Source organism: Lathamus discolor, chromosome Z (assembly GCF_037157495.1).
Source record: "Lathamus discolor isolate bLatDis1 chromosome Z, bLatDis1.hap1, whole genome shotgun sequence".
Classification (NCBI taxonomy): domain Eukaryota; kingdom Metazoa; phylum Chordata; class Aves; order Psittaciformes; family Psittacidae; genus Lathamus; species Lathamus discolor.
In genome coordinates this window covers 67,734,639-67,748,124 of record NC_088909.1, presented here as the reverse complement: position 1 = coordinate 67,748,124, position 13,486 = coordinate 67,734,639, and the positions used below count along the sequence as shown (strand labels likewise).

Sequence of the window (13,486 nt, the reverse complement as noted above, 5' to 3'; positions counted from 1 at the left end):
GATAGTGTGTATAAACTAAACTATAAACAAAATATCATGTAGTCATATTTTGTTTTGTATCCTGTTTCTACAGTGCTCTAGTCAGGATTGGGCAGAGATACTGGCATATTTAGGTATACAGAGAGTGGGTGAAAGCGTTTACATGTATTGCATGTAAGTGGAGGGCAGGAAGAGCTCGATTTTGTGTGTGTGTGTCTGTGTGTATTATATATATATAATATACATAATATATATATACATAATATAATACATATATACATATATATACACATAATATAATATATATACATAATATATATAATATATTTTAATTATATATTATATATATAAAAATATATATTATAATATATATTATATATAATATATATAAAATATATATTATATTTTTTTTAACTTATTGTTTGTTCCACTTCACAAATAAAGCCTAATCGTGAGACTACATTTTTTCTAAACTTCTTGTTCCTGAATGTGAACAATTATTCAGTCATCTGCTGTAGAAGTTAACTGTCAAGTTCCTGATACATGGGATCCACTTTCCACCATCTTGGTGTGATGGACTGTACTAGTTTTATGGGTGCTTTTCAGCTTAGTAAATGTATGCACACATGTGTGCATGCATGCACACTCGTAACAGTTTAACTTGTTTGACATTAACTGTGCTGGAAAAACTTTATCATAGTTCTCTGAATAGAATTAGCCCCTTTCTTTTAGTTGGGGGTGTTGAGAAAGCCATGGGAAGGTGTGTACTGGTGTGCTGTCTCACTTTCAACATGTGGGTACAATACACTGAAAGTGTTCCAAACCTAGCTCTCTATCCCCTTTTCTCTGAGCCTGTCAGAACCATCTGATTAATCTGCCGGTTCTCAACAATAATTGCTGTTCTGGAGAGCTGTGTTCAGTGAGATGGCATCTTAACTGAATACGTATAGAAAACTGCCTGTGTAGTGAGTCTTGGCAAAGCTGCTCACCCCCTTGATCATTTGTCCTTTTTAAATGTGTGGACCAGAAAGTGAGGTAATAGTGTGATAAACTGGTATTGTGAAGACACTTTGTAGCATAGTCTTCCATTCAGCATTGGATGCATGTGCATACATGTACAAAGACAGAGAAGTAGTCCATCCCAGTCTTGTGTCCACTTCCACCTGCCCCTTTCTCTCATTTTCCATGTAGGACTTGGAGTGATATGAAGCACATAAGAAATAATAAATTGTCGAACAGCATGTTATCTTCCTTGTGCTATGTCATAACAGAATAATAAATTACTTTATCTGTGTCCTCCCTGAGGACTACTGGTTCTTCTGGGTTTCTAAGAAAACAACAGAGAAATTGAAAATCACTTTCCTGTAAGCTTAGAAAACGTCTAGAGAAGTACGCTAGCAGCCTCATGAAATTGCAGAAAGCTGCAGAGCAGTAGAGACCTCCATTTTCATCGGTGTAATCTGCTGAGGCTAACAGCACAAGAGGATTTCTGCAGGAGATAAATTCATAGTTGAAAAGCATAATAGTAGCTTTTAAGATAACCAAACCACAAAAATATAAGGCATAAGCTTTAAAATGCTGGAGAAAAGAACTGCTTGGACAAATGCCCTACATTTGTGATTGTTTGCTTTCTTGTCTGTTCTGCAACATGACCTCAGTTATACAAGGTTATGATAGGTAGTTTAGTTATATGGGTATGTTTAAAACATTAACTTAGACCACCTGCTTTTTACAGTGTTTGAAACCTCAAATTCTGGCTGCTTCTTTGTGTGATACCACCTGGTACAGACACAGTCTTTCTATTAATTTCATTAATAAGCTTACAGTTACACTGAACTGTATTTGAATAGGTAGTATGACAGAGCTTTCAGTTGATTTATCCAGACAAAAAACGGTATCTGACAATGCAGTGTTTTTTCCAACTGGCTGTGTTTTACACAGTAATAATACAGATGATTTTAGAAGTTGGGCTTCTGCTTGTTTGGGTTTGTTTGGGTTTTTTCTTAAAACATTATATAAGGGAAGAAGTCCTTTTTATGCTTTGGATGTTTTGGTAAAATAGCTTTAAATTATTACCTCTGTATGGATACATAAAATATTTCAAACTTTACAGCATCATATAGATTGAGTCAGTATGTTGAATATGTGTATATGAGTCAGTACATGAGATCAGGGTACTTCTGAAACCTGGTAATCTGCCACCAAAATACCTCTAAGACAGAAACTGGTGAAGGGAATTTAAAAGACACAGAGTCCATTAGCGTATAAATATATCTATGTATAACAGGAAACTTTGAAATTAAGAAATACTGGTTGTCAGTACATTTGTTTGCTTTATATATCTGCCAGATTTTCTTCTTTGCTTCCCTTTCCTTGCTGTCCTTGCTCTTTTCAGCTTTGCTGCTAAGGAAAATGTATGAGCATACATTTTACTGATAAAATGGGTATAAATTACAGCTTGATTTAAACTCCATACATGTTGAAATGTACTGCAAAATTACATAAGTGTGTTACTCTTCTGCCTTTGTACTTGCACCACTCTACTATTTATAGTTTCATGGTCAAGTTTGAGTCAGTTCTTATAGTTATTTTTCTATATTAGTAGTAGTTGGGAAAGACCTCTCCTAACAATGATCTCTTTAGTGCACCATCAGATTTCAGCTGGCTTATCCTCCTGTTTACTTACTCGTAGGATTTGAGGAGTCTTTTCTCTTTAGCTTATATGCTGTATCACATTTAACTCCTCTTTCACCAATTTAGTACTGCTTTTTTTTGTGTGTGTATCTCAAAGTTACTACTCGAGTTGTGCTATGACCAGTGTGCCCTTATAACAAGTGTGTATGTGCAGCTGAAACATGTTTACAGTGATAAATAGGCTTCAGGTGCTTGTGGCTCCTTATCCTACCAAGTAATTAGGTGTGACAGAGTGGTCAAGTACTTTGAGTGCTGACACTTAGATTCACTGTGGGGGAAAATGCATTTCTCCATGAACACAAAGCAGAGGGCTCTACTGTCAATTGCAAGATGTGTGTCTGTGTCAGCACTTGAAGTGCTTGTTACTTACATTGAAAATTGTTTTGCAAGAGCTGTAAAAAAAAAAAGAAAAAAAAAAAGAAAAAAATACCCACCAAAATAACAACAAAAAAAAAACCCACCCAAAAAACAAACAAACAAACAAACAAAACCCCACCACCAAAAATAACCCCCAGCCTAATTATCTGTCCAGGATCCGTATATCCTTCAGGTAACAACTATCCTGCAGTGTTCTCATCATCTTCGTGTTGTATGCCATGTCTTTTAAAAGCTTTTCAGTGCTTGGAGGACTGGCAGCTGAACAGCACTTCCAGTAATCTCAGCATCAGTGCTAGAAAATTAAACATTGCAGGGCAAGGGGAGGAGCACAAAAATTGTGAGCACCATGCAAGTATTTCTGATTTTCAGAGCCTAAACAAATATGATACAAGATTATCAGTCAGTCCTGCATTCATTCCCTATGTGCCTATACTCTTTGGCTGGCTCAAAATTAACAATGTGTTTTGGGAAAAGGGCATGTTCCTTAAAATGCCCTCTGTGGGGAAAAGATGTGCGTGCTCTTAGGGAATCCCTACCTGCTAAGATAACCTTCTTATAGAGTATGCCAGTTTCTTTATCAAGATCTGTGAAGATTTTTCTTTGCAGATGAGATGTTGGTAGCTAGCACTAGTGCTACTACTCCATGAGACATGTCTTTTGAGTGTGGTACATGTGAAATGCTACCACTTCACAGTTGCATCTGCTTGGAGTGCTCTATTAACCTATTAAACACAGCTTACACCACCTTGCTAATGGGTATAATAGCTTATCTTCTCAATGGGGCAAAGGTAATGCTTTGTGCTAGAGACTCTCAGCTGTGGTATTGTAAACATACATGCAAGAGAGGTTCTCAAGTGTCTCTGTAAGTACACTGTCTTTTGCAAGACCATAAAGAGGGAGAGAGGACTGAGGGGAAAGAGGTTGCCTGCAATTTGGCTTTGCAGCTGAAGTGAAAATGTTTTGATTTAGAAGATGTAGAGGCATTTAATGTAGATATAACCCTTCACAGTCTGTGGAAAAGTTTTCCTTTCCTTTGGAAAAGACTCAGGTACTGCTACCTCAGTGGAGAGTTTTGTGAGAGACAGTGTTACTAGCAGAAGCGGCTCAAATGCTGTTGATGACAGGCAGCGGTATATGGGTGGCAGTGGTGAGTGATGGAGCTGACTGATGCTGAGGTGCTGCTGGGGGTGCAGGTCACCTGCTCAGTTGCCCTTCCTTGCTGCATATCTCTGAGGAAAGACAGAGGTGTCTGCAGTCTGCTAGTAATGGTTTCATTGGGGGGAACAAGTAGTCCCAGTTTCTTTCACAGGCTAATTAACTGTATTATGTAAGCCTCCTTCTGTTGGATTAGTGTAACTTTTAAAATGGAAAGCAGTCAGACAAATAGTAAAAGCAGTTGGATCTTAATATAGCACATTTTCAGATTTGAGTAGTAAACACCGAATTTTTAAACTAGGAAAAAAAGAGCCTAAGTGTCAGGAACATACCAACATATTTTATAACTCTGATGTCAACGTAACACCTTTTCCTTATTCTTATCCCCTGCTCCCATTAAACTTTTGCTTTTGAATGTAGTCCTCAGAAGACAGCATGGAGAATTCCCCTGTGCTTGCCCTATTGTGACAATAAATAATAGAAAAATAGTCCGTGGGGATTACTTGAGTATCTCTGTGTCCAGCCTGGAGGGTTCTTGGGGCAAGAGTTTTAGCTCTTAAAGAAGGATCTATCTGGGAAGAGCTGGTGCAGAAGGCTGGGAGTGCGGAGTCCAGGGTGTCTGCCACCCCTAGTCGCTGTGATCATCCTTCTGGGAAAAAAATGAAAGGACTTGGTGAGGTCCTTTTGGAAAAAAGATGGATAAATGTACTGGGATAAGTACTTGTTCTGAAGCAAGACTGGAAAATCACTGAATGTGGAGATATCATGACAAGTGTGCCAAAAAGAGTGGATTTAGAATAGTAATTAACTGCTGGTTGAGTAGGAATTACAAGATCACAAAACAAATTACTGTTATTAACAGAAGTATTTGTTCTAACATCAAGCTGTCATCCTGCTGCACTGTTTAACCTGATTTTGCTATGTGGAAAACAAAAAAACCAAAAAAAAATCTCAGATATTTTAGTAAGTGTGAATTTGTGATTTATTTCTGTATTATTTTTCAGTGTAATTGTCTCCTAAATGGCAATCACCTTCAAAAGCAAGGGAACTTAAAAAACTGAAGGACTTTCTGGCTTTGAACACATTGAATGAATGAATGCTGGATCAGAAACTGTAGGATCTGTGGGAGAATATTGCTGTAAATAAATGTGTTAGACCATACAGAATGGACTTACAACAACTTGTCACTGCAGTTCTGTGTGTTTAATATGTATATGTTAATAAATTAATAAATCAATAAATACCTGTTGATTTGCACTTCTGCTTTTAAAACAGGAGAGTTGTAAAATGGTGTGTCTTATGGACACGGCCCCTTTGATTGCAGCTTAAGTGTCATCTGCATGCACAGCATTTAATAACAAACAACTAATTGTGGGGCTATGTGCTGAATACCACAACAGGCAACAAGAAGGAGGTTATTTGGTAAAAGATTGACACGTAGTCTAGATACCTGTTAGTTGATAGCTTTTTTGCTTCCTTGAGCAATGTCAAAGATTTCTGGAGCCTGACATCCTAATAAACTGTGAATGGTACCAATCTATAAAGTTGTGTGGTTTTAAACAATGTATTGGTCTCCCAGTGATACTTTTATATTAAACTGTAATAGATAGGACATCCTTCAAACAGGTAGTTGTAGTTGGAGGAAAAAGTGAAAGACTGAAAAAATAAAGCTGGGTAGCTCAGAAGAGGAGGAGAGAGATCTGCTTGTCCTACCTGGTCCTCTTTGTTTCAGTAGGTCAGCTTCATGCTCTAATATCATAGTTCACTCATTGCCAAAAATATGATTTAACAGCCTCAGCCATAAAGGCATCAGAAGCATGAAGTGAATGGTGTAATTCAAATATGAATAGTACTATGGAAAAGTCATCTTTCTTTAGCTTACAGGTCCACAGTGCATATTTAAAAACACCTGTGGAATGTTTTTTATTTAGAAAGTAATTAGAAAATGTATTACTCTCTTCAGTGCAGAAAAATTCCACCATGGGCTAAAGGTTGGAATTTCGAATACCAGAATTTTCCAGAAGTCAGTGATACATGCTTTGTCAGTGAAACATACGTAACTTAATTACAGTCAACTTTTATATTTAAATCTTCTTGGATGTCAAAATGCATTGTGTGTCAATGTACTTGAGAATTATTTTGCAGTCCCAGACTCTCCAGAGGTGATGTTAGCAGTAATTTTCGTTTGTAGTCTTTTGGGGTTTGTTGTTATTTGGGTTTGTTTGGTTTGCCTTGTGGGGTGTTTTTGTCTTTAAATGAAGAAGTAGGTTTTGCCCTAGACTTGAGAGGTGAGCACTGATAAGTGGTTAGCCACGTAGCATTCGTGCCTATGGATGAATCACAAGCAGAAATATTTTTCTTACTCTATCAGGCAGTTCAGGCTTCTAGCCTGAAAGCCAGCCAGGTGGCCAAAATGCAAGCAATGGCTTTTTACTTCCTTATGGCTTCTGAGCTTGAGTAGCTGTTGAGAGTATGGTGATGCCTACATCTGTCTGCTGCCTGACTTCGCAGTTTCTCTGGAACTGGGAACTGTCTGAAAAGCTGGTTGCTTTTTAAGTAAAGCTGCATATCTCTGTGGAGATGTGCATGTTCTGCGGGAGAGAGGGAACTGCTCCTTTCCCTCCCTTAAGCGAGGGCCAGAAGACTCTGTGTGTCCTCTGCAGCAGTGCAAATACCTCAGTGCACATGGTACTGTTCTGGCATGCTGTCCAAAGTGCAAAAATGCTCAGACCCTGGAGATCAAACCCAGAGCCACTGTTGCAGGATCAGTTGGTGTGGACCAAGCAGAGAGGCTTGGTCTAGCCCTCTGCTGCCAGTTTAGGATGACACACATCTTTCAGAGGTCATGTGTCCCATCTGCCAGTCCCATGTCAATGTCTTAGGTGTCCTAAAGCATCTCAGATATCACTAGCTAACCAAGTCTAGGCAAGTGAAGCAGGTCTTCCAACCTCCATGTAATGGGTAAGAGGATATGGAGTGGCTTAAAGCAGTGCTCTGTCCTGCGCAATTTGTAATAATGTGTTGAGCCCTGTCTGAACCTGGCCCTTGACAACTTTGTGCAGAATTGGGGAAGGAGAGGGGTAGTTTAAGGCAAAGATTTTTTTCATGCAGCGTAAAGTCATCTCAGAAATTCATAAACTGATTTCAGGAAATAAGAATGAAGTTTGAATGGTGATAGTAACATTGAAATACAACCAAACTTTGAAACTTAAAAGGCTGTTTGTTTTGCTTCTGTTAGAGTTTATTTCTCTCACTGCCTGTGGGTTTATTTCTCTCACACCCGGTGATAGCTACCTTTATGGTGGCTTCCTAGAAGAGGATCTCTTTGCCCTGCCTTCTAGAGGTGACAATTATTTTGCCTTGCCCAACTGCGTGTCCCAGTTCAAGTCAATTTGTCGCTCGGGGTTCTGTATAGGGTCAGCATAGTAATGGTGGCAATGGCGACACATCAGCATAAGGTATTCTTAGCTGATCAGACCTTTAAACTCAATAATCATGAGTCTGGTTTTCTCTTACAGCATTTTGTTATCTTCATTTATTGCATAAAACGGTTGCTGATCACTTACTATCTTCTATTTTCTATATATTATGTACACCTCAATTGTTTAATTACTTTGCTGGCATATTTGGCACATGTTCATTCTGCAGGAATAAAGTGGTATTGTGCATTTAGTTCATGCATGAGAGGTGTAGCTTTGGGTGATTCCCACTTGGCACTTTGTCGTTACGTGATGCCCTTTTTGCAGGTGATACGTCTTCTAGAGAGATCTCTGTCAGCTGTAATTAATTAACCACTAATATAAGTCAGCTCCTCTTCATGGTATAGGTAGAATTATACATGCCTAGATATAAGCCACTAGGCTTAGCTTTGATTTAACTGCTGTTCTAAGTCTACTTTAGGGGACAACACTTCGTAAGTTAACAGGGTAGGCTAACTTCGGAAGATTTTCTCATTGGCATAATTTTATGATTTTGCAAATCCTTCCTACAGTCAAATAAACCAAAACCAGAATTGGCAGCGAGAAATCAAGAAAACTTAAAAGCAAAACTCAGTGATATTAGAAATCCTGGGCTTGTTTTAGCTCAGCATTAGATTCCTGGCGATTTCGGATTTGAACTGGTCTGTATGTCTAGAAGCAACAGGCTTGTATGTCAAATGATAACATACTGGAGTCAGCAGCTTCCTGAAGTTTCTTCTGATATGTAACACAGTCACAGGTTTTTGTTCCTCAGTACTTTGGTATTTTTCTCACCTTCGAACATTACCTACTTAGGAAGATGATAAAATAGCTGTATTTAGTTAGTGCTTTTAAAGCTAAAAACCAAAGCCCTGCAACCCAGTATCATAAAAAAAAAGAAACAAACAAAACACACACACACACAAAACCACAAAAAAAAAAAAACAAACTCAAAAAAACTCCCAGACACAAAAAACGAAAGAGAGAAACAAACAAACAAAAGAAAACAAGCCCCATACTTTAGGACAGAATAAGACGAATTTTGACAGATCATATAGATTGGAACAAACTAAGTGCTGTCTCTCTTCCAGAACAACAACAAAAAATTATCCTTAACGTGCATATAGAAGGAGAATCCAGAAACCATTACTTTTCCCCAGTAATCCCCAATGCACTATTTGTCAAAAATCCAATGATCTACAGAGGTGTTATCTTTTATTTACAGATACACTGAAATGTGTGTGTATGTATGGTTATGTGATGTAAAAGCAGTACCTTAACTTGCCTTTTCTGTCTTCTCTAGTGTTTTTTTTCAGCATTATTCTAGACTGCATAAAAAAGCAGTAATGTACTTTAGTCAAATTGGTAATTCAGTTACAGCTCTTTTTCCCACTGTGGTAAATAGAGGGTACTTTTAACACTTCCTTGAAGCAAATGCTTACCTTCATTCCTCTCCCCGCCCCGTTTCTTTTTTAGTGGGCAGTTTGCTGTAGTGAAAAAATGCCGTGAGAAAAGCACTGGCCAGCAGTTTGCAGCAAAATTCATCAAGAAACGAAGAACAAAATCCAGCCGGCGCGGGGTGAGCCGGGAAGATATTGAGCGAGAAGTCTGCATACTAAAAGAGATTCGACATCCTAATGTGATCACCCTGCATGATGTTTATGAGAACAAAACAGACGTCATTCTTATTCTGGAACTGTAAGTAGCTCTAGAGACCTGGGGACTAGTAACAGAATATTGTTTGTTGATTTGTTTTTAACAAAACAGATGCTTTTTCTGAGAATCATAGGAATTTACTGATTTAATTACTGCCCCAAAAGGTGATCAGTAATAGCCTTAGAACTCTTTAAGTTAGAGTTGTAGCTTCTTGATTTCTACATGTATTTTTCACTACAGTGCACCACACAATCTACTGCAAAGGTTAAAAAAAAAAACCAAACCAGCATATTTAGAATTTTATCCTGCTTGTTACTTTAATCATTATCGATGTTATGGATCCAGAGGAATGGCCTGGGGCTAAGTAAACTGATATAAAGAGCAGAGGGAAGTACAGATTCTAAGTGGACGTTTAGCAAATTTTACTATGCTTTATGTTGGTGTAAAGTAAAGTAGCATCACAGCTTTTTCTCCTTTTTTTTTTTAACCCGCTTAACAGAGAACAGAATTTTCCCAGTTCTGTCCTGTGTAAATCTAAACTGAACTTTCATGTCATTTCATATAGCTTTAGTTCCCATTTTCCATCCAAGGTTATTGTTAATAAATTGAAGTAAATATATTGTCGGAGAACACTTCTGCATTCTTTCAAGTCTGCCTTCCAGTTCCTCAAAGACTGCAAGTTTAGAAGTTAAGCATCACTCACCCATTACAGTTTGGCAGTGCCTGCTGGTGGGACATGCGTATCTTTACATAAGGTGCATACCTGACACTGTATAATTGGCATTCCTGCTCTGTGATTTGGTACCAGATTTTTGGGCAGCACTTGTGTCTTTTTTTTGGCTGTTCATGTAACTTTTCTTATGAAGGTTATGTCTTCCTGTTTACTTGGTAAAAGTTATTTTCACTTGCTTTACAAGAATACTTTAGTTTTGTGTGCTTTCAGTAACATATCTGTAGATTTGCAGCCTAGATTTAAAAAGAATATTGGAAAGTTGGAGTTTCATCTTTTCTGTGGTATGTAAATGCGTGATACTACTTTGTTACATTAGGACATACTTTTACACTTGTAGTCCAGCATGTGATGGTTTACTGTAATACTTTTTGTACTCTGGGTTGGTTTTTTTAGTTCCAGAAGTACACATTCGCATTAGTTTGTTAACTTGGGGTAATTTAAACAAATTTTGAGTTTTTTTAATCAAAGCTTAACTATCATCCTGTATGAAGTAAAATTACCTTATATTCCTGTCAGAATATCTGCTACTCCTGGTTTTCATTTGGAGCTCTTTAAATGTGTCATGAATACACAGCAAAATTAGTGTGATCCTTTTTCCTCTCCCAACTTGATACTAGCTATCACATTCCTTCTGTCTATAGCCTTGTATCACTGCTTGTGCAGTGCGTGCTTTCTGTTCTGTAATCTGTCCAGCTGATATCTGGCCAGTGTCTGGACTTGAAAGCGCTGAGGAAGACACAGTAATCATGGACAGTGGTAGGAGGAATGGGGCTGTTCTACACCCCAACCCCTTTCAACATGGATAGGAACTCTTTCGGCAACAAGATTGCTGTGTGTTGTCTGTGTGTGCCTCCTGAGGTTCATTAAATGGAAGCAGATACTGCTTCTGAAAATGTGTGTTAATATTTCTTAACATTGATGGTGCAAAGCTCAGCAGACTGTTGGCATTACAATTTAACCCATTGTTTTGCCTAGTTAACAATCTCCATATAGTTTCTGCTGGAAACTTCCTTTTTTCGCTTTCCAACTACTATGTGAGACTTTCAGGTTTAAGTGCTATTTGGGATATCACAAAGGTAATGCATTAATTGACTTAGAGGGTCGACAAGGAAGAGAAGACACGTTTGTGAACCCTTTGTAAACTGAATTTTCTAATTGCTGTAAAGTTTTGTAATTCTGAAAATCACCATGATATTATGTAAAGCTACTGAAAAGACAAAAAATTGTCATTTCAGTTGCATGCTTAGGGACTTAAATATGTAATCCCTTTCTTCTTATGTTCTAATATTCGCATTATGCCTAGAGGCTTACTCCCCTGACATCCTTTGCTCTTACAGAACAATTTCAAATAAATACAAAGCTAAAAGCTCATTAAATAACCTGTTTTGCTTTGCTCAGAATCCATCCTAAGTGGCTGTTTTCCCTTCTGCTCAGAACACAGCATTTTTCCTGGGACTCATGTTCCTTTATGACTTGAGACAGTATGCCACATACAGGCAGAATTTTGTGTAACTTGATTTTTCTAGAATTCAGAAACTAAAAATCAACACTCCAGCTGTGTATGGGAAATTCATGACAAAACAAAAGCCCAGAGGAAACACTAATGTTAATAAGCAAGGGTAGCAACACGAGCAGTGGTGAGGAAAAGTATCTCTGGTTTCTGTTCTTGGTAGAAGCTGCAGCCCACAGAGATCAAGCCACTGCAACTGCCCTTTTGCTGGCTGCCAGATGTTGACATCCAGAGTCTCAGGGCAACAGTGACTATTGCCTGTTGAGTATTGATTTTTATCTCCTGGTTCAGCAGGAGGTTTGCAGTATTGTGTGCAGCCTTCTAAACATTTTTGTGTGTTATTAGTCAGCTGTTTCTCAGACGTGATTGACTCTACAAATTTTCACTTCATTCCCTTGTGGTAAATGTTACATCAGCCAGCAAAGTATTCAATGTGGTGATTTGTATGCAGAAATATGTAGGCAGTTAGTTAATTATTATGGTTGCAAGGTCCTCATAACACTGAATGCAGAACAGAGCTGCATATCAAAAACTATCCACGTAAATGTCTGGAGATTTTTCTCTCAACTACCTTATCACACAAAACTGACCCTACAAAAAACAAGTTAAAAAAAAAAACTCACAAAGCAAAACAAAACAAAAAACTATGAAATATTTAATAGTCAAATGCATCCTTAAAAATTTCAGCAGTCAGACACTAGCATGAGTTATCCTTGAAGAGCCTTGTATATTTAGAGAGACACTCCTGGTATATTTAGAGAAATCAGGCATATTTTCATATTTCTAGGTCTTCCTTAATGGCAAGTGTCTCCTTGATTTGGAAATAACCTTTGAAATTCCCATTCTATGAATTCCTTTATCAGCTTGCCAGGAATGCTGTGCATTACATACTAACTAGAAGACACTGTCTCTTCCTCATCTAGCTTAAAACTGTAGTAGTTTTTGTGAGGTTTTTTCTTCATTCACACAAATAATTAATTAGTCAGAATTTTATGGTACTTTTTACTAACCAGCTGCAGGAAGTAGTCTCTGTTATTTGTTAGCTATTTCAGTGAGTTCTGCTGAAGCCATCATTTTCTCAGACTTTACAGAGTAGAAAACACAGATGCTTCTGTTGCACAGTGATGATTATTTTCTTTCCTCAAGCATGTTTTGCATCTACTTGGTTCCCCTTTTGCTGACCTTAGATGCATAATCTGACTCTTCTGTTGTGTTTTTCCTTCTACTTTATTATGTCTTCGTTTAGACTGCAGACCTACAAAATATACTGTGTGTGGTGCTTTGTAGAGCCTTGGTTATGGTTTCTCAGTTCAACTGCAAAGAATGAATACCCTTATCTTAAACTATATAGTAGTTCTTTAGAATGCTCAAAAGTAATGCAGATGGTCTCACCTTTTAAAATAGCTTGATAGCAATAGCTGACTCTTTTCAGTGGGAAGTTGTGGATGGAGTTTTTCTCTGCAAGAAACTTACCTTCATTTCTGAATTGGAAATCTTAACTGAAGATAGCTCTTGTAGCATAGCTCTGAATGATGAATAACTTGCTGAACTTCAGAAAAAAAAAGAAGAAAGCTTTGACAGTGTCAGCTCAGAAAGAGGAATGACTTTGACTTACAAGTCATTGTGTATTAAATACTAGGTTTATGCCTTTTTAAAAAAGTTCTTATATACTTTCTTTAAAATATAGTCTTTAACACCACAGTGCCTGAGAGATTTGCCACGTTATTGGTACCTTCATCCTATTAACCGAGACAGAACAGAGCAAGAAAAGGATGATAGATTCATGTATAAAAATTCTAATGATCTCATGAGATGCTCATGAAGAATAAATAAAAGCACATAATTGCAAACTCTTTAAACTTCTAGCTTACTGGGAGCTTGTTTAACTTTTTGCATTTATAATAGCTTAACTTCCAGAGAAGC

The 13,486-nt window shown here is 37.6% G+C and overlaps 1 protein-coding gene across 1 annotated transcript in view; it reads left to right on the top strand.

Moving 5' to 3' along the window:
• Positions 1-13,486, top strand: part of DAPK1 (death associated protein kinase 1) — a 103,408-nt gene that overhangs the window by 46,851 nt on the left and 43,071 nt on the right. The window contains exon 2 of the mRNA XM_065661990.1: positions 9,141-9,362. Coding sequence (XP_065518062.1) covers positions 9,141-9,362 — 222 coding nt within the window. The remainder of the gene's footprint in view (positions 1-9,140; positions 9,363-13,486) is intronic.